Source organism: Pelobates fuscus, chromosome 13 (assembly GCF_036172605.1).
Source record: "Pelobates fuscus isolate aPelFus1 chromosome 13, aPelFus1.pri, whole genome shotgun sequence".
Lineage (NCBI taxonomy): Eukaryota > Metazoa > Chordata > Amphibia > Anura > Pelobatidae > Pelobates > Pelobates fuscus.
The window spans coordinates 72,650,661-72,677,940 of record NC_086329.1 but is presented as its reverse complement, the minus strand read 5'-3'; the positions used below and the strand labels follow the sequence as shown (position 1 = coordinate 72,677,940).

The 27,280-nt window shown below is 41.9% G+C and overlaps 1 protein-coding gene across 1 annotated transcript in view; it reads left to right on the top strand.

The window, feature by feature from the left end:
• The first annotated feature begins 23,608 nt into the window (after positions 1–23,608).
• Positions 23,609–27,280, top strand: part of LOC134582618 (serine/threonine-protein kinase N2-like) — a 36,193-nt gene continuing 32,521 nt past the window's right edge. Inside the window, exon 1 of the mRNA XM_063439283.1 lies at positions 23,609–23,980. Coding sequence (XP_063295353.1) covers positions 23,609–23,980 — 372 coding nt within the window. The remainder of the gene's footprint in view (positions 23,981–27,280) is intronic.

Sequence of the window (27,280 nt, the reverse complement as noted above, 5' to 3'; positions counted from 1 at the left end):
AGATTCAGTTCCACCGTATTGCCATATTGTGTTAAACCCTCCAATACTTCACAGTACCCCAATATCGGTGGGTCCTACACTAATTCCAACGTGGAGACAGATTAAATAGTGCTAGTGCTAAATAAGCTAAAGTGTATTTTAATAATCTGCTGTAAGAGCATTGTGAATATATAATGCAATATCAATGTGATAAACACAATTCAATTCAGTGTCTAGACTAAATAATTAAAGTGATAGTGCTCTGGTGTATATACTCACTATGCATATAATAGATCTGCTCTATGAAAATTATAATAAAAGTGACATTACTATCCAAAAACCTCCTCAAATAAATACCTTCTTGTAGTCACCTCCAAAGGGGCCTCTGAAGTATTCCTGCTCGGCTAGTACTCTGATTGACGTATGTTGACATCAGCATTTCACATCCTCCCTGGTTGCTATGGTGACGGGATGCCTAGCACGGTTGCCATGGTTTCCCAGAGCTGCTGATTGAAATTCCACTGCAATACCGGCGCCGGCCAGTAGGTGACATCACCTCCCCCTCTCTCTACTCTCTGATTCCGCAGGGGAGCAGCTCTGAACTCTATCAGGCAGCAAGTTCAGCTCCAGCCTTTAATCAGCCAACAGATCAGGTAAGTGAGGGATGGAGGGGACACAAGTAGGAGAGCAAGGAGAGACATAGATAGGGGTTAATATACTGAGACAGAGACAGATAGGGGTTAATATACTGAGACAGAGACAGATAGGGGTTAATATACTGAGACAGATAGGGGTTAATATACTGAGACAGAGAGACAGATAGGGGTTAATATACTGAGACAGAGAGACAGATAGGGGTTAATATACTGAGACAGAGAGACGGATGGGGTTAATATACTGAGACAGAGAGACAGATAGGGGTTAATATACTGAGACAGAGAGACAGATAGGGGTTAATATACTGAGACAGAGAGACAGATAGGGGTTAATATACTGAGACAGAGAGACAGATAGGGGTTAATATACTGAGACAGAGAGACAGATAGGGGTTAATATACTGAGACAGAGAGACAGATAGGGGTTAATATACTGAGACAGAGAGACAGATAGGGGTTAATATACTGAGACAGAGAGACAGATAGGGGTTAATATACTGAGACAGAGAGACAGATAGGGGTTAATATACTGAGACAGAGAGACAGATAGGGGTTAATATACTGAGACAGAGAGACAGATAGGGGTTAATATACTGAGACAGAGAGACAGATAGGGGTTAATATACTGAGACAGAGAGACAGATAGGGGTTAATATACTGAGACAGAGAGACAGATAGGGGTTAATATACTGAGACAGAGAGACAGATAGGGGTTAATATACTGAGACAGAGAGACAGATAGGGGTTAATATACTGAGACAGATGTGGGTAGGGTGCCCCTGTGTCCCGGATCGTCCGGGACAGTCCCGCATTTTATGGGTCTGTCCCGTGTCCCGGGCACTTTCATTCTGGGACAATTTAATGTCCCAGAATGAGCTGGGACCCGTGTTAGTAAAGAGGGGGCCTGTTGGCTTCCCCACTATGCCAACGCCGTAGGCCCCCATTTGCTGCCTCTTGGTGGAGATGTCCCTCCCTCCCTCTCTCGCTCCCCTCCCAGCGCTTCGAGGAAGTGAGGTCACACGCGATGATGTCACTTCCTCCCCGCGCTCTTTGAAGACAGCAGCGCAGGAGAAAAGAGAGAGAAGCTCCCAGGACCAGGTAAGTGCATACAGACAATCATTCTTCTGGCCTTATCCCCAGTGCTACTGTATTGTTTACCAAAATTCCAAATAAGTCGTTCCTCTTCTGTTACCATAAGTTAATGACCTGTATACCTACAACCCACTCATTTGTCTGATCCTCCAGTTTTCTAATTCATTTCTCATCTGATTAACTCAACTTTTGGTCGCCTGACACTGGACATGCTCACTCTATGCATGGAGACATCCAGTGTCACCCAAAACCCCATAGGGTTTGAACCTCTTCAGCCCAGCGGGAGGGGGGCCGTGAGGGTGCCTAATGACCATATTGTGCCAGGTAAACAAGTTTGTTTTCTTGGCACTATAGTACTCCTTTAATTTCTAGGAAATTCTTAAGTTATCTTTTTGATAGTTATCCAGGATTCTAATATTTCACTTAATACTACTTTGTTGTTTTAGATAAGAAATTAACATTTTTTTCTTTTTGCATTCCATATAATTGAAGATAAATGATTATGATCCAACATAATTCATTCTTTTATTTATGTTTTTGGATTTGTAGTTGGTATATATGGGTCATTATACTGGCTTGATATATCTTTTTCATATTTGGAAATTCTATAGCTCTTTTGTTCTTATTCATTGATAGAATCTTTGTGCTAATCCTATGTTGCTTTGCTTTCCATATGAAATTTGTTAGGCTAGATTGTAACATAAGCCAATAATTTGGAAGATATATAACCATCTAGGGAGAATGATACTGATAACAAGGTTGATGCGACCCGACCATGATAGTTCCACCTTCCTCCATTCTTTAAGTGAAGGGTTTGTTGATTTTAGCATCTCTAGAAAGTTTATTTCAATTACCGTACCGTAGTCTATTTAGATTTTTGGGGGTGATTTTAACACCTAAATATGAAAAGCTATGTTTAATCCAATCAAAATTATAGAGACTTTTGAGCAGATTGTGTTGATCTTTTTTTTTATATTTGTAGGAAGAATCATATATTTTTCTATATTAATTTTGTAGTTAGAGACTTTACTGTATTCACGAAATTTTTCAATAAGATTTGGTAATGATTCCTCTGGATTCCTCTAAGCTAAAGATGTTTTGGTGACTATAGTGCCCCTTTAAGATCAAAATACCCACACTGGAAAATTCAGCTGGAAAGAAATGTATGCTTCCAGTTCAGCTTCTCTGGCCTTATATTTGAAATTTACTTTAATTCCCTCTTTAGTAAATAACTCTGTTAGTGTCTCTGAATTGAGAGATAGTAGCCTAATTAGTGTCAACAGCAATTTGCCAAATTCTGCTAACTCCCACACATTTTACACATACATAATGTTTTATGTGTTGTTGTACCTGTTTGTCACTGTTTATCTGTCTCTGTTATAACAACTATGTTCACATCTGTTTGCAGCAAACATCACACTGGATAGGACACAACTGACTGAAGGTAAGGACTATTATTAACCATTATTCATATTAATAAAGGTGAAATCCCTCTAAAATAGTTTTGTTTGCTCCATTTTATAACCAGCCTCTAATTGTGCTGCCATTATAAGATTTTAAAAAATGTGACAATTTTCAAGGAAAGTCAATGTATTTAAAGCGGCACTGTCATGCCGAACTTACCTTTCCTCAATCTCTTCCTCTTCTCCCCCTCTCTCGGGATCTGTTATTCTTTTCTTCCTGTCAAAGTTCCTTGCAGTGATATTTACTTTCAGGGGACACATGACGTTTGGCTGTGATATCCGGGGAATGCATGGCAAGGTTTACAACACCTGGTACGGTAAAGAGAAACTCATAAACTCTAACATTGTCAAACCTTATTTAACTTTTTTGTGTCACAGGGTGGAAGATTGAAAGTAGAATGATTGGTGTTCTTGCTAAGTGTCTGCCTGCACTCACCAATCTGTAAGCTGTCACGTGAAGAATACCCCCAATCAGGGCCGGACTGGCCTACCGGGATACCGGGAAATTTCCCGGTGGGCCTCGGCACCTGGGGCTGGGCTGACAGCCCCATTCAAAACTGAACAGGCTCCTGTAATCCCGGCCGGCTACGTGTGAGCTGTGCGGACAGGACCCCATGAAAGCAGGGGGAGCCAGGCGGCCGGCACAGCTCACACATGGCCGGACGGAATAATAATAATAATTGGGGCGGGGCTTAGCGTGCGGCGGGGGGGGGGGGGCTGGTTAATGCAGCATGGGAAGCAGGAAGGAGTCCCTGCTTCTCCAACAACCAGTCTCCAGGAGCTCCAAGGGATGTGGAGGTAAGAAGCAGGTCAGTGTGTCTGTAAGTGACTGTCTGTGTGTGTATGTATGACTGTCTGCCTGTGTGTGTGACTGTCTGCCTCTATGTGTATGTATGACTGTGTGTGACTGTCTGCCTCTGTGTGTATGTATGAATGTCTGCCTGTGTGTGTGTATGACTATCTGCCTGTGTGAGTGTGTGGCTATCTGCCTGTGTGTGTGAGGCTTTTGGGGTGTGTGTGGCTGTCTGCTTGTCCCTGTGTGTGTGTGGGTGCCTGCCTCTGTGTGTGTGGATGTCTTTGTGTGTGTGCGCATCTGCTAGTGAGTGAGCTTCTGTGTATGTGTGTGCGCATCTGCTAGTGAGTGAGTGAGCTTCTGTGTATGTGTGTGCGCATCTGCTAGGGAGTGAGCTTCTGTGTGTATGCACCTGCTAGTGAGTTTTTGTGTGTGCCGGCTAGTGAGTGAGCTTGTATGTGTGTCAGTGAGCTTGTCTGTTGGGATTGTGTGTGTGTTAGTGAGCTTGTCTGTAGGGAGCATGGGTATGTCTGCTCCTATCTGTGGTGAGCATGTGTATGCAGTGAGCTTGTCTGTAGTAAGCTTGTGTGTGTACCAGTAACCTTGTCTGTGTGTGTCATTTAGATTGTCTGTCAATGAGCTTATTTGTGTGCATCAGTAAGATTGGCTGTGTCTGCATGTGAGTATGCCTTACTGTATAATTTACAGTTGCAAGAAAAAGTATGTGAACCCTTTGGAATGATATGGATTTCTGCACAAATTGGTCATAAAATGTGATCTGATCATCATCTAAGTCACAACAAGAGACAATCACAGTCTGCTTAAACTAATAACACACAAGGAATTAAATGTTGCCATGTTTTTATTGAACACACCATGTAAACATTCACAGTGCATGTAGAAAAAGTATGTGAACCCTTGGCTTTAATAACTGGTTGACTTTGGCAGCAATAACTTAAACCAAACGTTTTCTGTAGTTGCAGATCAGACGTGCACAACGGTCAGGAGTAAGTCTTGACCATTCTTCTTTACAGAACTGTTTCAGTTCAGCAATATTCTTGCGATGTCTGGTGTGAATCGCTTTCTTGAGGTCATGTCACAGCATCTCAATCGGGTTGAGGTCAGGACTCTGACTGGACCACTTCAGAAGGCGTATTTTCTTCTGTTTAAGCCATTCGGTTGTTGATTTACTTCTATGATTTGGGTCATTGTACTGTTGCAACACCCATCTTCTGTTGAGCTTCAGCTGGTAGACAGATGGCCTTAAGTTCTCCTGCAAAATGTCTTGATAAACTTGGGAATTAATTTTTCCTTCGATGATAGCAATCCGTCCAGGCCCTGACGCAGCAAAGGAGCCCCAAACCATGATACCCCCACCACCATACTTCACAGTTAGGATGAGGTTTTGATGTTGGTGTCTTTTTCGCCACACATAGTGTTGTGTGTTTCTTCCAAACAACTGAATTTTGGTTTCATCTGTCCACAGAATATTTTGCCAGTACTGCTGTGGAACATCCAGGTGCTCTTGTGCAAACTGTAAATGTGCAGCAATGTTTTGTTTGGACATCAGTGACTTCCTCTGTGGTATCCTCCCATGAAATCCATTCTTGTTTAGTGTTTTACGTATTGTAGATTCGCTAACAGGGATGTTGGCATTTGCCAGTGACTTTTGTAAGTCTTTAGCTGACACTCTAGGATTCTACTTCACCTCATTGAGCAGTCTGCGCTGTGCTCTTGCAGTCATCTTTACAGGACGGCCACTCCTAGGGAGAGTAGCAGCAGTGCTGAACTTTCTCCATTTATAGACAATTTGTCTTACCGTGGACTGATGAACAGCAAGGCATTTGGAGATACTTTTATAACCCTTTCCAGCTTTTTCAAGTCAACAATTCTTAATCGTAGGTCTTCTGAGAGCTCTTTTGCGCAGGGCATCATTCACATCAGGCAATGCTTCTAGTGAAAAGCAAACCCAGAACTGGTGTGTGTTTTTTATAGGGCAGGGCAGCTGTGACCAATCCCATCTCATTGATTGGACTCCAGTTGGCTGACATCTCACTCCAATTAGCTCTTGGAGATGTAATTTGTCTAGGGGATCACATACTTTTTCCACCTGCACTGTGAATGTTTACATGGTGTGTTCAATAAAAACATGGCAACATTTCATTCTTTGTGTGTTATTAGTTTAAGCAGACTGTGATTGTCTATTGTTGTGACTTAGATGATGATCAGATCACATTTTATGACCAATTTGTGCAGAAATCCATATCATTCCAAAGGGTTCACATACTTTTTCTTGCAACTGTAATTACCCTAAAAGGACTAATATTTTGAATTGAAAAATAAATATTCCAATAATATATATATATATATACCGGTGTGTGTATATAGATATGTGTGTGCACAATGACTTATGGGGCTGCCATAGATTTTTTTTTTTCCAGGGCTGCTTCGTGTCCCCAGTCCAGCCCTGCCCCCAATCCCTTCTTTCTCCAGTCACTTCTAAACAGCGAACGTAGGAAACGTATCCCCTGTGTGCAGATTACTTTATACTGTTATGTGTTGTCCTCCTTTTTTTTTTTTTATTGAAATAAAGGTGAAGATGATATGGCTTGATATCATTTTCAATAATAAAACAATTCTCCTAGGTCTGTATTTCTCTTTGCTAGTTTTTGTTTTTTGTAATGTTTCTGATTTGCACACAGTTTGAAATATTCCACGTTAAAGGCATGGCTGAACGTGACTGATGGTTAAAATCAAGTTATGCAGGTATTGGTTATATTTAAAAAGGTTAATGGGAAATGGAAAATGAATTCATATCCTGCTTGTGTCTTTAGACAGATTTCAGGATAGTAAGCTCATTCATTTAACCCCTTAAGGACGGCTGGCGTACTATGCCGTCCTTGGGGACCCGGCTCTAATCCCCGACGGGCGGCGTAGTACGTCCCCACCATACAAGGGACTTGCCTGTTCGGTGGGTATCCCCCGCCGGCGATCCACTGATGACAAGCCCATGCTTTGAATATACTCTATTGACTACAACCCTCTGTTGCCTGTCACTCAGCCACTGCCTTACCCATTCAACAATATTGGAATCCAAAGATTGCAGTTTATTGATAAGCCTTCTATGTGCAAGTGTCAAAAGCCTTACTGAAATCTAGGTAAGCAATGTCTACTGCAAGACCCTGATCTATTATTTTAGTTACCCAATCAAATAAATCAATAAGATTAGTTTGGCATGGTCTCCTTGAAGTAAACCCATGTTGTCTCTGATCTTGAAATCCATGTGTTTTTAGATGTTCAACAATCTGATCCTTTAACATGGTTTCCATAACTTTCCCCACTACTGAAGTAAGGCTTACTGGCCTATAGTTGCCCGACTCCTCCCTACTACCTTTCTTGTGAATGGGCACAACATTCGCAAACTTCCAATCTTCTAGGACTACTTCTGTTAACAATGATTGGTTAAATAAATCTGTTAATGGTTTTGCTAGTACACCACTAAGCTTTTTTAATAACTTTGGGTTTATTCCATCAGGTCCCATTGACTTATTTGTCTTTACTTTTGGCAGTTGAAATAGAACCTCTTCCTCTGTAAACTCACATGTAACATATGACTCATTTGTCCTTTCCCTAAATGAGGCCCATTTCCTTCATTTTCATCTGTAAATACTGAACAAAAATATTCATTGAGGCAGTCAGCTAGACCTTTATCCTCTTCTACATACCTTCCTTCTTTTGTTTTAAATCTAACTAAACCTTGTTTTACTTTCCTTTTATCATGTATGTATCTAAAAAAAGTTTTGTCCCTTTTTTTTTTTAAATTACATTTTTTTACTGGCTCTGCTATTTTCTCTTCTGTGTGTGATTTGGAAGCTCTTATAACTATGTTTAATTATGTTTTAAAGGGACACTATAGTCACCTGAACAACTTTAGCTTAATGAAGCAGTTTTGGTGTATAGAACATGCCCCTGCAGCCTCACTGCTCAATCCTCTGCCATTTAGGAGTTAAATCCCTTTGTTTATGAACCCTAGTCACACCTCCCTGCATGTGACTTGCACAGCCTTCCATAAACACTTCCTGTAAAGAGAGCCCTATTTAGGCTTTCTTTATTGCAAGTTCTGTTTAATTAAGATTTTCTTAGCCCCTTCTATGTTAATAGCTTGCTAGACCCTGCAAGATCCTCCTGTATGTGATTTAAAGTTCACTTTAGAGATTGAGATACAATTATTTAAGGTAAATTACATCTGTTTGAAAGTGAAACCAGTTTTCTTTTCATGCAGGCTCTGTCAATCATAGCCAGGGGAGGTGTGGCTAGGGCTGCATAAACAGAAACAAAGTGATTTAACTCCTAAATGACAGTGAATTGAGCAGTGAAATTGCAGGGGAATGATCTATACACTAAAACTGCTTTATTTAGCTAAAGTAATTTAGGTGACTATAGTGTTCCTTTAAAGAAAACTAGATCAGTTTGGGAAAAAAGAACAGATCCTGAGCGAGGAAGAGAAGAGGAGCGATTGGGGAATGGCATGACAGTGCAGCTGTCCCAACCAATGTGTTGTTACGTCTCGGTTGTTTTTATAATTCAGTATGGACTTGCAGACTCCAGCAGTGTAAATCCTTGTGCCAAGATTTCCTCCTTTGTGTGTAAGCTACTGATTATAATAAATAGAATGTGAAGACTTCAGTATGAAAGTGATACACGGGTGCAACCGTTTTTGTGGTGATTAATGAAACTTTTTATTTAGTAAAACCTTTTTAAATCATTAAAAACCTTCATTGACATGTCTTGCTCTTTACACTAGGAAAGTTATCTTGGAAGGAACTCCACTGCCTCAACAATCCTTTCATAAGCTGATCAAGGACGATTTGCCGTAAGTAACTCAGTAATCTGAACTCCCAGCGGAAATGGAAAGGACATTGTATTAGTAAGTTTGCCTTATATATTGTAAATATTCATGGGTTAATTCGCTATACAGGAATATTAGAGAAATGATAAGAAAATTGCAAATGTTAACTAGAATATCAAAAAGAGCTGAATAGTTGGAGAATTTTTCCAGTTTTCCCTTGTGCCCCTCTCCCCACTACTCTTCTATGGGAACCACTGGATTGGACAACAGTCATCTTTTCTAGGGCGGAGTGTCTGGTCCCAAGAGACTGACCAGGCATTGGATTAAAGGTAAGTTTTAGAGCCTACATGCAGGGCCGGTGCAATGATTTCTGACATCCTAGACAAAGATCCATTTTGCCGCCCTCTCATGTCACTTACTCGTTGACACACACACACACACTCGCTGGCTGACAGACACACACACACTCGCTGGCTGACAGACACACACACACACTCGCTGGCTGACACACACACACACACACTCGCTGGCTGACAGACACACACACACACTCGCTGGCTGACAGACACACACACACACTCGCTGGCTGACAGACACACACACACACTCGCTGGCTGACAGACACACACACACTCGCTGGCTGACAGACACACACACACTCGCTGGCTGACACACACACACACACTCGCTGGCTGACAGACACACACACACACTCGCTGGCTGACTGACTGAGACACACACTCGCTCACTGACTGACTGAGACACACACTCTCTGACATACATACTCTCACTCACTGCCTCTCTGTGAGAGGCGGCCGGAGAGTCTGGTGAGTAACCGTCTGTTCCACCCTCTGCCAGCCCAGCCACCCCATCACCCTCTGCCATCCACCCTCTGCCAGGCCTATCACCCTCTGCCAGTCCTATCACCCTCTGCTATCCACCCTCTGCCACCCCATCACCCTCTGCCATCCACTTTCTGCCATCCCTATCACCATCTGTATTAACAAAAGAAAGATAGGCACACCCGATTAATAGCCATTAACGGTGGACTAAGAAAACTAATACACAAAAAGGGTGCTCACTCCAAAAGCTCCATTTCCAAAGAGCTACTAATATAATCATTTAATAATGAAAGGAGGAGCACAACCAATAAAAATTCAAAAAGCTTAATGAGAAGAGGGCGAAGCATGCTCCCTTGATAAAGGCTGATAGTGCCGAAACATTGCGGGCTATTTCACCCTCTTCTCATGTTCCTTGATAGGGTCTGTGTTTGTTATGTATTTTTTGGTTCACTATCTTCTACAGGTATCATAACCTTGCTCTGTTGCATCAGTGGTTACACCACGTATTGTTGATTTATTTAGATCAGAATTTTCTTCTTTTTGATCTTTTTTTCTTTGGTCCTAGTCATTGCTTACATATTGGGTAGATATGTTTAAGTATATTGACACTCTATGATGTCCTTGTTGATACTTGTTATATGTGTGCCTGTACAATAAAGTTTTTTGCATTTTTATTGGTTGTGCTCCTCTTTTCATTATTATATCCCTATCACCCTCTGCCAGTCCAGCCACCTCCATCACTCTCTGCCAGTCCAGCCACCTCCATCACTCTCTTCCAGTCCTATCACCCTCTGTCAGCCAAGCCAAGCCAAGCCAAGCAGCAATTGCCTAGAACACCTGCCTTGCAAAGACTTCTCATCGAGCTGCATTGGGAAGTCTGTGATTGGACAGACACAGAAAGTCTGGCGGGGTTAGAAGGGGGGGGGGGGGGGATGGAGCTTGCAAAGGATGCTGACAAGAGGTCTGCAGGTTTAGCAAACTGTTTTCATTTTTTTTTTCAACTTGTATTTTATTGATATTTTTTTTTTTTTGGCGTGAGAACAACATAGAGAACGACAAAGGATCTACAGCTGATTTTTGATATACCGCAAGCAAAAATGCTTAATTAAACATATGCATTTTTGCATATGGGCTATATCTACAAAACAGCGATTTTTATTTATTTTGTATTTGGGCAGGGGAGTGTCCCTTTAATTTATTTATATATCTTGTGAATCTGTTGTACAATGCAGCTGAAATTGTTGGCGCCTTTAAAATAATATTGTGGGGGGGCAAAAAGAAAATGTGATAAATGAATGTGGTTTTCATTTAACATTACATTTATTTCATTCTAATGCAGCGTTTTCCAATTGGTGTTCCGCGGAACCCTAGGGTTCTGCGAGAACAAAACTGGGGTACTGCCATGATTCGCCACATCAAAGATGGCCACCGCTCCCTGCTGTCCCAGGACAGTCAGAAACAATTGTTTTTTGTAAAAGTGTATGGGGTACAGAAAAGAAATGGGAAAATTGAATTTATAAAGCAGGTATTACTTTGTCGACATAATTGACCGGTTTTCGGTACATTCATAACATCGTCATTCGTTTTGTAGTACGTCAATAAGTTAAACACATAATATAGAGCGCAGTACAATAAACAAAATGGTAACCCATAGTATAATGTGCCTTTAGGGCAACATAAAATATGAAACAGGCTCTGGTACATATTAGAACTCGCCTTTTACAATTGTTATTGATACACAGGTTACAACAACTTTGATGACGTCAAAGCGTGTATTAAGTGGCATCGTAGTTGTTCAACAGCACTTTACAACTTTAGACAGTAACAAAAAATCGATATAATTGCATTCTATTGTTCAATTTGGGTAATTATACACATATTCATATATTATGTAGGCATACATTACATACACATATGTTAAATAGATTTATTCCCACGTCTCAGGAGTTGGCTTCTCCCACCCCATGTACTCTTTATTATGCTATTACATCTTATGTAACATATGGGGTATGTTGTGCTGTGGATCTGTAGAATTGTGCTGTGTGTGTGTGTGAAGGTTGGTGGTGACTGTGTGGCTAAACAGTACCTGCTTGTCTGTATTGAAACCTATAACATATGATGTTGGGGAAAGAAACTATTTACAATGTGGGTAGCTCTCATGTGCGACACCGCCTCCCATCCAGGAATATCGAATTTGTAGATGTATTACTAAACCTTCAAGCCATTTACCAAACACTACCAAACACGTATATAGTACAGGAGGGACCCCGTCTGGGATTGATTGGAAATCAATGGCCATTTTTATAAAAAGAGGATATATACTAAACTGATATAGTGCTCTGACTATTTTATTTTTTTGTTTTTAAAGGGCACTTTGTCAGGGTATTTATATCGGCAGACATTTTGTGCTATGATAGAAATTAAAAGTGTATATTCTGAAGTCACTCTGAACAGACCAGACTCCATCTTGTTATTTTCAAGTTAACAAAGAGACACGAAATTTCTATCCCTTCTGTAACTAACCACTTGCCAGAGCTAAAGGAATGTATAGTATAAACAAACCAAGTGATAAGAGACTGTCTAAAATGCTAATGGAATAGAATAATTCTAAAACCCAGACATTTGTGACAGAGAAGATTAAATAATTAAATTTTACTTTCTATATCTAACAAGATCCCATTGTATTGAAGGGGTCAGAAATAGTTTACGAACGGTCATATTAGAAATTACAGTAGGAATTGCAGACACATAGTCTGAAGAAAATTCAAGAAAACGGTTTGATCTGACAGAAAACTTAAATTATGAATAACCATAAAGATAAGGAAAATGACGTCAAAATAGCCACCAGGAAAAGTTAACTCTTTCCTGGATAGGTATGTTTAGTGGGACGAGACTGCCCTCTATAGACCAAATACTAAAATTGTTATTTAGAAGATAATCACACCTCCAATGTTTCTATTGGTCTACCACCTAGTGACGAACAGAGAATCTGTTCCTTTAAAAGTTAAGACAAAAGGAAGAGAGAGGTAATCAAGAAAGTCGGAAGCAAGCAGTAAGTAGCAAGCAGAGTCAGAGCGAGAAAGAAACATTCCTTGACACTTAACTACCTGAGAACATCTGGTGAGAATTTCTACTTAACTGGTAATTATACTGGCTTCATTTAATTAATTTAAATTAATTGAAATTTTCTAATAGCATGATATATGACTAGATAAATCACGATCAGATTTCGATATTCAGACATCTTAGTTACTAAAGAATATATATGGTGGGGGCGTGTCTGACTTCCGGCTAGAACGGTCGCATGGGGTAAGAGCTCCTCTCCATACCGAGCCACAAAGCCACTTTAACAGCACAAAACCGACTAAAAAAGACCCCTACCGGAGGTAGAACAGTGAGGGCGATCACACCATCACAACGATGTCCCCCTCGAAGCAAACAAAATTAACGGACCCGTCCCGACCGCCGAGAAGAGATAAGCATAAACCGTCCCAAGATGGCGCCGAGACAGTTCCCGCCAATATATCTGAGGAGCCTGCTACAAACCCCGACCAACCAATAGCCCCTGATCTGGAAGGGCAGGTTACTAAGCTCTACCTTAAATCCATGCTGCAAGAATTAAGAGCTACCATCCGAGAAGATTTTACCACCATTATTTCTGGTATCCATCAGGAAATAGCGGAGCTTGGCGACCGGACGGATCACCTGGAGCAAAAGACCGAGGAACTCTGCTCAGCCCACAACATAGCAGCAGATAAGCTTCATGCGCTGGAAGCTGACAACGCCAAAATATGGCAGAAACTGGCAGACATGGAAGATAGGTCGAGAAGGAACAACGTAAGATTCCGGGGAATAGCAGAGTCTGTCACAACAGACCAACTTACCCAATATGTTGTCGCCATGTGTGCAGAAATGGTGCCGACGCTAACGGGCACAGCATGGGAACTGGATAGAATACACCGTCTACCACGGATAGAATACACCGTCTACCACGGCCTTCACGCCTCACGGCGGACACCCCACGAGACGTAATCGCCCGGTTTCATCACTACAAATCCAAAGAGGCCCTCCTCCAAGCGACGAGAACGACGAAAAACTTACCTCCGCCATATGAAGGTATTCAACTATATGCGGACCTCTCAGCCCTGACTATGGCGCGTAGAAGAGACTTTGTCACGATTACTAAAACGCTGCGGAATCATAAAGTAGCATACAAGTGGGGTTTCCCCACAGAACTCCTAGTATGGCGCAACGGCAAGCAACATGTCATGGCGGACCCGGATCAGGGATTGTCCGTTCTGAAAGACTGGGGCCTCTGGGACCCACAAAGCCCGGCCAAGACAACAGAACCATCTCCACAACGATTTCAACCGGAATGGAAGATGGTGGGACAACACCAACGCTAACCCGCCATGAGGCACCAGGACAAAGAGACTGACTTAAGGACTGTTACCACATGATGACAAACGGCGGTCTACTACGATGGTATAAGTATCTACAATGTTTAGAAATGAGTTATTGTATGTTAGACATTGATGTTATGCTAACCCCCCTCCCGCAACCATAACCGCAACACTAACGTGGGGAAAGGGCGATAGTACTTAAAGGTTGATACCAACCTATCATCCCCGTCCACCCACAGCAATACTAATGGGGAACATAATGCCCAAAGAGTGCCCATGTCTGCGCTCACACCATCGCCCAAACAGAATGTACACAATATGACACGTATGGATTACACAAACACCCCATGAAACCCCCGATCACTACTTGTTGTACCTGTCTTTTTAAGTTACTACTATGCATATTTGGGTGCAATCATTTAATCTATCTAACGCTCACTGGGCCACCGCCGGCAATAGGCTCCACTACTGTAAGGCTGAACCCTGCAGCTACATATAATAATATGGGTTATAAATGAAAAAACGTACTCAATGATGTTTATATGAAACGTAAGTTAATGGCGTGTCACTCCACTCCCCGCACCATTATACAAGTACATGCATATATGGTACCACAGCGGTAGCTGGTAGCTGGCACCGACCCGTCCACCCCACTCTAACAACCACATCCCAAAAAGGTGTTTTTCGGGACCTAAAGCTCCCAAAGGTGGACACACTATCACTCCACTAGGTCACACACCCTCTGGACCCCATTAATGCAACACGGGGCACAATGTCCGGTACCTGACCATAACCCGTCTCCTTCAATAAGTGACACATAGAGTCCGGCGCTCCCACAGTATTCAAAGAGAGCTCAATAAGGCATAACCTGAAATTGCCTGTCATGGGCCTATTCATACGAAAAGATCAATGCCACGATCTCAGGGGTTGCTATATGATACGACGAAAAATGCTACCACAGGGTTTAAAGTATAGAGCGTGTCACCGAAATGTCACACCTTCCCCCGAACTTCTTTGTAAAGCACCCTGAAGTATGTTACGACAGTAGCACCCGGTATCAGACTATATCTTAATGACTCCCACAACTCATGGCCATACCAATGCTTCAATTGTTGTCCTAGGGGACCCAGTTGAAAACACGACAATAAACAATGAACGCACGCCCTTAACTCTATCACACCCAATGGCTGGTGACACTCATACAACTGAAGGTACTCCTAAGTTGAATGACTAAGGCCAAACACAGTACATACAGAAGTACTGATGCTTAAAACTCCATAGGTCATGGTATGCAACTTGGCGGGAGGGGACCGGGCAGACTCCAGCTTTTTCGAAAAAAAAATAAAAAATAAAAAAAACAAGAAAAAAAAAAAAAATACTATGTTGAAATGTTACATGAATATCTCCCACTAGTAGACGCAGTTATGCCCCAACACCCTACCATATATTAAAGAGGTGACCACGATAGCCCTCCCAATGTCCTGATGCCGAATTACAAGGCATTACAATATCGACCTAATACCTCACCTGCACATACACATGTGCTGAAATTTCATTCTCCACCACAACTATGGCTCTGGAGCGAGTCTACCCCACACGTTCCCGCAACAGGATGGCCACTGGAACTGAACAGGTTAAGATTCCAGCCCATCCATGGGTATACTCTCATAGAAGAGAGTTTGGTTTATTCTTTATTTGTACAATGTATGTTTTTGTTTATGTTTCCCTATGTTATTCCCTCCTCTTTACCCCCCACAGCCTGCACTCGATTTACTTCCCTGGTAGTCAAATACCAACTGGTTCTTGGAGCACCACATACACTCGACACCACACAGGCTTTATATCACCCCACAGCCTATGCTGGACCCAACACACGGCACCACAAGTCTCACAGCTACCACACCTATGCATCGACCCCCCATCTCCCGACTAATGGTACACCAATTCAAATGTCTCTCCATGAACGTCAATGGCTTAAATAGCCCATTCAAAAGACACTCGGCGATGAGAGAAATACACAACTCCAAAGCAGCCATTGTTTGTCTTCAGGAAACTCACCTTTGTATAAAAAAGCCTCCGAAATTCAGCCCTCCTTGCTATCCACAAATATACCACGCGCTCTCACCCCACAAGTCTAGAGGTGTCTCTATACTATTTCACCAAGACTGGGTATTTCAACAGTCTGCGTTATACCAGGATACACAAGGCAGACTATTAATTTTAGTAGGTACACTGAATGGGATTATGGTGACAATAGCCTCCCTCTATGCCCCCAACGAAGCTCAAACCCCCTTCTTGCACAAAGCGCTCAACAAGGTAGAAAAACTCAGGCAAGGCCATACCATTATTTGCGGGGACTTTAATTGCACTTTAGATCCCGAATTAGATATACAGAGAATTCACAACAAGCAGCCTTCACACCAAGCCACATCCCTTAGCCGCAAACTGTCCACACTCCTCCACACGCACAACTTTTATGACACTTGGCGCAATCTATTCCCGAGTGGGAAAGATTACACATATTTCTCACATGTCCACCACGCATATTCGCGGATTGACATGTGTATAGTAGACAACATAACACTTCAAAACGTAGCAGATGTAGAAATTGGCACTAGAACATGGTCGGACCATGCTCCGGTCATCACCACGTTCAAAACCTTATACCCAGTGAGGGGCAGAAGTACATGGAGGTTAAATGAATCCCTTCTAAACGATGTCCCACTATCATGCAAAATAACCGATACTATAAAACTGTTCTACGAAGATCATGCTACAGATGGGACGGATGTCCCAACACAATGGCTGGCCCTTAAAGCGGTAGTGAGAGGTCTACTCATACAAGCGGGGGCAATACGCAAAAAGAGAACCAACCAAACCAGGGAGCGCCTGCTAGAGGAGCTCAAACAAACCGAGACTAAAAACAAACATAACCCCTCTAGAAAATTAACTGCCTTAAGTACCCGAATAAAAGCAGAACTACACGCCATGTCCCTACACGCTTTGGAACAGAACATGCGCAAATTAAACTTAACTCACTACATGCAGGGCAACAAGGCCGGCAAACTATTGGCACGCCGACTGAAGTCCCGCAGCCTACAATCTAAACTCCCATACATGACCTCATCAAAAAACACAAAACTCTATAATCCTCAAGACATAGTGGAGGAATTGGCATCCTACTACGATTCACTATATAACCTTGGTAGTGCAGAGAACACTCACCAGCCCTCCAACTCGGAAATCCGAGACTTCCTCGGACTAGTAGACCTCCCCTCCCTCACAGACGTACAAAAAAAACTCCCTGCTGGCACCATTCACGGAAGCTGAAATACTACAAGCCATTAAAACGCTTCCCAAACACAAAGCGCCGGGACCTGATGGTTTCTCAAACTCCTTCTACATTAAAATGGCCACACACCTCCTACCACATCTTACAACCCTATTCAACCACATCAAAAACACGGGGGACATCCCGACTGAGATGCTCCTAGCTCATGTCATAACCTTGCCAAAACCTGGAAAACCTCCCACAGAATGTGCCAACCTGAGGCCGATCTCATTATTAAACGCAGACACCAAACTGTATGCGAAACTCCTGGCGACACGTATAAAGCCAATGTTACAAGATCTAGCCTCCTCTGAACAGGCAGGATTTGTCCCATCTCGACAGCCAGGAGATAACACACGACACTTCCTGAATTTAATTAAATGGGCGCATACTTCCCAACAAAAGGGCTTACTGCTGGCACTCGACGCTGAAAAAGCGTTCGACCGCCTACATTGGGGGTACATGACAGCAGTACTGACCAAACTAGGGTTTCCTGAACCATTTCAAAAAAGCATATTAGCTCTATACTCAAACCCCACAGCCAAAGTTTACAACACCGGGTTCCTCTCAAGGCCGTTCCCAATAACCAATGGCACAAGACAAGGCTGCCCTCTCTCCCCGTTGATCTTTATATTATGCTTAGAACCACTGATCACACACATAAAACAAATGAACGACATCAAAGGGATTCATACCCCCTTAGGACCCATAAAAATTGCACTGTTTGCAGATGACATCTTGCTGTTCATCACTGAACCATCTCACTCCCTCCCTCATCTCCTACACTTACTAGACAATTACGGTAAAGTGTCATATTACAAAAACAACGCAAAAAAATTGCAGGCTTTAGCGATTCGTCTGCCACACGACGAACTGCTATCCCTCCGAGCCAAATACCCCTTCGACTGGCGCAAATCCTCAATCTCATACCTGGGCATCCAGTTGCCTACTTCACTCTCATTAGTCACTAAAGTAAACCACGACCCCCTTGTGCAAAAATTGGACCTCCAACTCAAACGGTGGGACGACAAAGGGGCCTCATGGCTAGGTCGCATAAGCACAGTTAAAATGATGATATTACCACATATCCTATACCTCTTCCGCACCCTCCCAATAGCGATCCCAAACACGATAATAAAAAGACTCCAATCTACAATTAACGCCTACATATGGAAGAGAAAACCTCCACGAATTACACAAAGATTAACATGGAGGCCATTCTCAGAAGGGGGCCTTGGCATACCAAACATACAGCTATACTATAAGGCAGCAATCCTGGCACAGGGCATATCGATTCTAGAAAATAAAACACCTCCCTTATGGTTAGCATTGGAAAACGCCTGCATGCCAAGAAAAACGGTGGCCGATGACCTATGGGCGCGCCAAGACCTACGAACGAAAAACACCTCCATACTACCCCCAACGGCGAATCTACTCCGTATATGGGATCAGACACTGCTCCACCTAGACATCTGTAAAGACCTTCTGTACGCAGCGCCCCTAAAAACACTCACTCACCTCACACCAGACTTGAACCTTGATCAGTGGACAGAGCACGGCATCTACCGTATCAGCACCCTTTTTAACAAGGAAGGCGTAATACCATATCCAATTCTACAACAATCATTTAACCTACCATCTAGGGAACTATTTACATATCTTCGCATAAAGAATATAATACAACTTCACAAATTACATAGAGTCAGGCCCACACGACCACCACCATTTGTTCTCAAATGCCTAGGCAGACTACAAAACGCCAAAACACTTTCCCTCTGCTATAACTCCCTCATGAACGCAGGGACTAAAGATACACCCTCCTACTTGAAAGCGTGGGAGAAAGACCTGAACATACAGGTAGACCAAGCCTCTTGGACGACAACATTGGGCCAGATAAAGAGAGCTACACATAGCGTTAGCCACAGGGAAGCGTTCTGCAAGCTAGCAATGAGGTGGTATCTAGTGCCCGCACGCTTAGCACATATCTACCAGAGTACCTCCCCAACTTGTTGGAGGTGCCACAATGAAATAGGCACGCTCCTCCATATGTTTTGGTCCTGCTCGATCATAGAGAAATTCTGGTCCGAGGTGGAAATGCTTCTAGTACAGAAATTACACATAGCCGTCCCAAAGTCACCGGAAAACTACCTCCTACATATCCTCCCACACTCTCTTAGGGAAGACGAATTACACATATTCACCCATTGCCTCATAGCGGCAAAAACAGCAATAGCCTATAGATGGAAAACACCACACAGTCCTAACCTCTCAGAAGTTATCACTCGCATTGACACGACGAGTAGGTACGAACAGATGGCCAGCCGCCTTGACAATAGGGAACATACATACTCTGCACGTTGGCACAGATGGGTTCAGTTCAGAGCTCAACAGGAGCCTTCCGAGGGCATACCACCACACACCAGTAGCTAATCGCTCTACAGATAGATCTCTACCCCGAACTGGGCAGACGACTCTCCTTCACTTACAGTATATGTTGTTGTTTAAATTTTAAGTACATGTATTGATTTACCCACAGTATTAAGGATTAATGTCACAATATCTGTAACTGTTACAATATCTGTCTTGCAATATATTTACATGTATTTGGACTCGCTGGTGCCTCCAGCAAAGGTTCGCACACAATCTGAATACTTGATCTGCGTTATCAAGAACCAATGTTGACTTTAATAAAAGGCTGTATCCCCTCCCCCCCCCCCCTTCTTCCTTTCTGTACCCCATCATCTCCCATTTTATGCTGAATATGTGAAAAATTGTTAATAAAAACTTAGACATTGAAAAAAAAAAAAGAATATATATGGTTATAGCATCCCAATCTGCAGATGGGATTAATAATAATTATATATATTAATGTGATTATTATCACATGATAGCATGTCGTGATATTTATCCAGGCGTATTGATTTATTTTAAAAGAAGATAGAGTATCTGTTTAGGCAAATTAAAATTCAGCTTGTAGAATTTGATAGATTTCTTTTATTGGATGGTTCCAGGAAGTGACTAATGAACTGTGTTAAATGTTATTTTATCTAAAATTACATAAGAATAGATCTTAATTACCTAGGAGGTCTAGCCAGCATTGAAAGGGTTATTCTAACTATCAGCTAAAGTTGTTACGACCTTACGCTGCACTCTGAGGAATTCTGTTTTCTGTGTGAAACTTTTTCTCTGTGAAGCCCATCATAAATCTTCTTGACAACTAATGTTGTAGATTCTAAGCTGTGTTAACCGTTGGAAAATATATTACCATTTGTATTGCATATTCATGTTATACTGAAAATTTAATTGATTATATTAACTGAAATAGTGTGCACTGTTTACTATTATTATCCCATAAATATCCCCGCAACTTGTTTTTAATGTTATGTGAGTGCAGAGCCTTTCTATAATGAGTTACCGTATATACTCGAGTATAAGCCGACCCGAATATAAGCCGAGACCCCTAATTTTACCCCCAAAAACTGGGAAAACTTATTGACTCGAGTATAAGACTAGGGTGGGAAATGCAGCAGCTACTGGTAAATCTCTAAATAAAATTAGATCCTAAAAAAAATATATTCATTAAATATTTATTTGCAGTGTGTGTATGAATGCAGTGTGTGTGTATGAATGCAGTGTGTGTGTATGAATGCAGTGTGTGTGTGTATGAGTGCAGTGTGTGTGTGTATGAGTGCAGTGTGTGTGTGTATGAGTGCAGTGTGTGTGTGTTTGAGTGCAGTGTATGAGTGCAGTGTGTGTGTGTATGAGTGTAGTGTGTGTGTGTGTGTATGAGTGCAGTGTGTGTGTATGAGTGCAGTGTGTGTATATATGAGTGCAGTGTGTATGAGTGCAGTGTGTGTGTATGAATGCAGTGTGTGTGTGTATGAATGCAGTGTGTGTGTGTATGAATGCTGTGTATGAGTGCAGTGTGTGTGTATGAGTGCAGTGTGTATGAGTGCAGTGTATGAGTGCAGTGTATGAGTGCAGTGTATGAGTGCAGTGCTGTGTGTGTGTGTGTGTGTGTGTGTGTGATGCAGTGTGTATGAATGCAGTGTGCATGAGTGCAGTGTGCTTGTGTGTGTGATGCAGTGTGTGTATGAATGCAGTGTGTGTGTATGAGTGCAGTGTGCTTGTGTGTGTGATGCAGTGTGTGTATGAATGCAGTGTGTGTGTATGAGTGCAGTGTGCTTGTGTGTGTGATGCTGTGTGCAGAGCCTTGGTGGGGGTGGCCATTTTTATTATTTTTTTTATTATTTTAATACTAATTGTTTTTTTTTGTTATATAATTTTTTTTTAATTATTATTTTTTTTATTATTGTTTTAATATTTTTTCATTATTATTATTAATAATATTTGTATTATTATTTTCGTCCCCCCTCCCTGCTTGCTAGCTGGCCAGGGAGGGGGGCTCCTTCCCTGGTGGTCTAGTGGCATTGGCAGTTCAGTGGGGGGAGAGGGGGGCTGGCAGAGCTGTAACTTACCTTTCTTGCAGCTCCTGTCAGCTCTCTCCTCCTCCGCGCCGTCCGTGCAGCTCCCTCTGTCAGCTCACACTGTAAGTCTCGCGAGAGCGGGCTCTCGCGAGACTTACACTGGGAGCTGACAGAGGTGCTGAACGGACGGCGCGGAGGAGGAGGAAGCTGACAGGAGCTGCAAGAAAGGTAAGTTACAGCTCTGAAAATAAGATCTGTTGACTGGATCATTAGGCGTAATGTGACACTATAGTTGTTGTCCACTAGGGGTCACTAGAGAAATAAATCCTAGACCTATTGGTTTACTTCATTCACAAAATAATATCAAGTGTCAATGTGTAAACAGATAGAAACATTACAGTATCGGAAGATTGAACAAAGTGTAACATATCTGTCAGTATTGCAATTAGATAGTACTGACAGGGCACTACAACTGGTTAAAACCGTTGCGTGCTTGGTTACTCCTGTGCTGGAAGGGTGTTAAGTGCATATACGATCGTGCGGTATTAACACCGGGCAAGGACAGTTATTTATTAGGTCTACTGCGTGGTCTCTTACTCACCGTGCTTGATAAGATTATATGTATCAGATTGTACAATATAATCACAGTATCTAGTTTGCAACGGTAGTATACTCGATACGTGATGTTATCTGTTACTCCTGTGTGACATACAATTTAAGCGTACGATCTATCAGTGCGCTAACAGTGCTTAAATTAGCAAGTATAGCTCATATGACACAATAAATAGATTTAGAAAGACATAGAATAGGAATAGTGCCTTCATGGGCACTGGTTATAGTAAAGAGAGTATGCCAATAGAGCCGCACAATAGTAAATAGGTAAAAGATATTGCATATACTGTGGAATAGTTTAGATGAATCAGTACCCAGATCGGTATTATAGTTACTGACCAAGTCTCAACTGGAAGCAATTTAAGCTATATGGGACGCAAGGCCTTAATAAACTTACAACAACTAACAGAGGTTATTATCAAACCAGCCGACAAGGGGGGCAATATAGTTCTTATGAACAGGTCTGAATATGTCACCATGTGCATGGCACATCTGAGTGACTCTACTCACTATAAAACCCTTCCCTCTGACCCCACGAGTCTGTTTATAGGTGAACTAGAGACACTCCTAAATTACGCTTTGGTCAAACAGGTTATTAATCAAGACAAATTCCGGTACTTGTTAACGCACAAAAATCCTACCATCGCAACATTTTATTGTCTGCCAAAGTTACACAATGGCATTCGTCCCCCTCCTGGCAGACCCATTGTATCTGGGAATAACTGCCTTACCGAAGCCCTCAGTAAATTTATTGAGAAAATTCTTCATCCTATGGTGCTTAAACTACCATCCTACTTACAAGACACCAAATCCACACTTCGAAAACTACAGGACATGACAGTTCCACCTTATACCCAGCTGGCAAGTCTGGACGTGGTCACATTGTACACAAACATTCCACATGAGGCAGGCCTACGAGCATGCAGATTCTTTTTGGATAACGCTGCATATAGCGAGCCCCAAATCACATTCATTCTAGCCACCCTGGAGTTTATTCTCAAACATAATTATTTTGTTTTCAATAGCCAGTATTATCTACAGATCTCCGGGACCGCCATACTTACGCCAACTTATTTTTGGGGTGGTGGGAACAGTGCATTGTTTTGACATCCCGTTTTAACCACTTTCATCAATACATTATAAGCTGGCACAGATATATAGATGATCTGTTACTCATGGTCAGGTTCTGTTCCTGCTTTTGAAGAATTTGTGAAGGCTCTCAATGACAACAACATCAATCTGAAACTAACTCATGTTATTGATGAGCATGAATTAGTTTTTTTAGATCTTAAGATTTTGCTACAACAAGACGGGACTATCCAAACAGAACTATTTAGGAAAGCCACCTCGACTAATAGTCTGTTACATTGGGATAGTCACCATCCATATAAATTAAAAGCTTCCATTCCTTATGGACGAGCATGGCGCAACTGCTCGGTTGACCAAACCTTTTACGATGAATGCAAAATATTAAGATCGCGCTTTAAGGAACTTGGTTACCCGAACCGAGTTTTAAAAAGGGCATTCCAGCGGGTATGTGATGTGGATAGGAACTTAAGTCTTCATTCCACCAAGCCCAAAGTGGAACAAAAGGCCCCACGCTGTATCGCGACTTTCGATCAGGGCTGGGCACCTATGTCCAAGATTCTTAGAAAGAACTGGCCCATATTATTACATAACCCTGAATTATCCAACGTGCTACCTGACTACCCTTCTGTAACAGCACGCAGACCTCGCAATTTACAAGATTAATTGGTTCGCAGCCATTTATCATCTCCCTCACCAGCCACGAATTGGCTAACAGACACGAAGGGAACCTACAAATGCGGCCATTGCAAGGTCTGCCAATTCATATTACCTTCAAAATCAACTACGTATACACAAACCCATATCACCATGAACTACAGCACAACTAGGGTTATTTATCTAATCACATGCAACTGTGGAATCCAATACATTGGAAAAACGTTTCAGCAGTTCAGACGCAGAATTTTACAACACGTGGCGTCCATCCCCAGTGGCAAGACACATCCAGAACTTCCATGCTGGCAAATCCGAATTTCTGAAATTTCAAGCAATTGAAAAACTCTTTCCCAATCCTAGGAAGGGCAACTTTAATAAAGTTCTACTGCAAAAAGAATCGCAATGGATTTTTTTATTTAAGACCTTGGCTCTTCTCGGTCTAAATGAGGAAATCAGTTTTACACCATTCATAAATTAAGTAGCTTTCAACATCGGGCTTAAGTCCACTATCATTAATGATGACGATCATTTTTTAGTTATTGCCTTAATGTCCATGTTTTCAGTTATCAGAATATGTATTACATCATCCTCAAGATTGGCACCAGTATACTATTTTTTCTAGTATGCAGTCTTTACTATAGCATGAGCCTAGCATGCCTATCTATACATTTTATATCTATGGGCTCATTATCTTGCTAGACCTTATACATCTAGTCTGCAGACTGGCTAGTGTACTACTAGCATTCACTACATAGTGTTACATATGCCCTATTTGGGTACTGCTAGAAACCCTTAATTATGGAACTTTTCCTCCACTAAGGGATCTATAGAAGTTTGATATATCCGTTTTGAGCACTCCTGGCCACCGTACCAGCTCATCAAGCCCCCTCCCCCCTGTGCTCCGAGACAACCAATGAGAACTAAGGGCGGGCTTTTTAAACTTTACTTGCCTGGGGAGCAAGTTCCCCCTGACGAGCCTCTAATCCAGGCGAAACGCGCGTCAGGTTTACACCGACATCATCTTGACATCGTCGTCTACTTTCCGTCATTCCCCACTTAGGCTCTATTCCTCCAAGTATCTGACGATCTGGTCTCAGCACTTGCCTTACTAAAGTTTATCTTGGCTGTTTAACAGCCCTATAGGCAGATAATAGACCGAGTGTGTTAGCTGAGGATACTACCTACCGATCATACTTAATAATCCTTTCAGAACTTAACGTTTGGGAATCTAACATATCGACCAAGTTAAATTGGAAAGTAACTATCATACCGGTATTGATTCATCTAAACTATTCCACAGTATATGAATTGGAAAGTAATTATCATACCGATCTGGGTACTGATTCATCTAAACTATTCCACAGTATATGCAATATCTTTTACCTATTTACTATTGTGCCGCTCTATTGGCATACTCTCTTTACTATAACCAGTGCCCATGAAGGCACTATTCCTATTCTATGTCTTTCTAAATCTATTTATTGTGTCATATGAGCTATACTTGCTAATTTAAGCACTGTTAGCGCACTGACAGATCGTACGCTTAAATTGTATGTCACACAGGAGTAACAGATAACATCACGTATCGAGTATACTACCGTTGCAAACTAGATACTGTGATTATATTGTACAATCTGATACATATAATCTTATCAAGCACGGTGAGTAAGAGACCACGCAGTAGACCTAATAAATAACTGTCCTTGCCAGGTGTTAATACCGCACGATCGTATATGCACTTAACACCCTTCCAGCACAGGAGTAACCAAGCACGCAACGGTTTTAACCAGTTGTAGTGCCCTGTCAGTACTAGCTAATTGCAATACTGACAGATATGTTACACTTTGTTTAACCTTCCGATACTGTAATGTTTCTATCTGATTACACATTGACACTTGATACAATTTTGCGAATTAAGTAAACCAAACTCCAGCACAGGAGTAACCAAGCACGCAACGGTTTTATTCAGTTGTAGTGCTCTGTCAGTACCAGCAAATTGCAATACTGACAGATATGTTACACTTTGTTCAATCTTCCGATACTGTAATGTTTCTATCTGTTTACACATTGACACTTGATATTATTTTGTGAATGAAGTAAACCAATAGGTCTAGGATTTATTTCTCTAGTGACCCCTAGTGGCCAACAACTATAGTGTCACATTATGCCTAATGATCCAGTCAACAGATCTTATTTTCAATTATTAGTGATCCTGACTGGTCATCTACGATATTGCTATTATTACACTGTAGGAATTGGAATTAGCTTTACTTTTTTCTAGGCACCCTACACTTTATTTAGCCTAGTCTCCTCTTACCCACTCCCCCTCCCCTTCCCCTGATACCCTTCTCCTCCCTTCCAACCACTACGGTCTGTCATATTGGACTAGACTAGTAGTTATGGATAGGGTGGAGTGATTATTCTTCTGTTTGTGCTCTAGTTTTTACACTATGTTTTTGTGTTATTAATAAAGTATTATTATTTTTCGACTACTCTCCTACCTTGGTTTGTATAGATATACCTACCTTGTTGAGTGACAGACGTCTCCTTCCTCTTCTCTGAGTTTCTTACTGTATCTACTCAATTATCTCCAAGCTAAAACTTATACATTTATATACATTTTATAACTTTAAAACTATACATTCATCTTCACATATTAATAATCAGCATACTTGAAATATGAACATACTCAAAAATCATGCAAATCCTTCCATTAGTTCAAAAGTTAGTCGCAAGTCCTTTGTGACCGACCGCAGGCACATTTTCATGCCCAAAACAGTTCCATGGATTTGGGCTGTGTGGTCGGTCTATTTTACAACGAGAAAATGACTAAGTCCCATTCGAACGAGCGTTCGCATCTTCGAACGGGACTTAGTCTCCAGCCGCGGTGTCGAAGTAGGTATGGGTCACCTGACCGCGTTCGAATAAGTTAAAATGGCCGCCGCCACGTGTTCGTTTGTCGAATGGCGGCCTTGTCGACGACTTCGGCACTTCGACTGCATTCGAAGTGCCAGTTTAAAAGTTGTAACACTACTCCAAAGTATTTAAAGGGCCAGGAACAGCATACAAAAATCCATTATGCCCAAATAT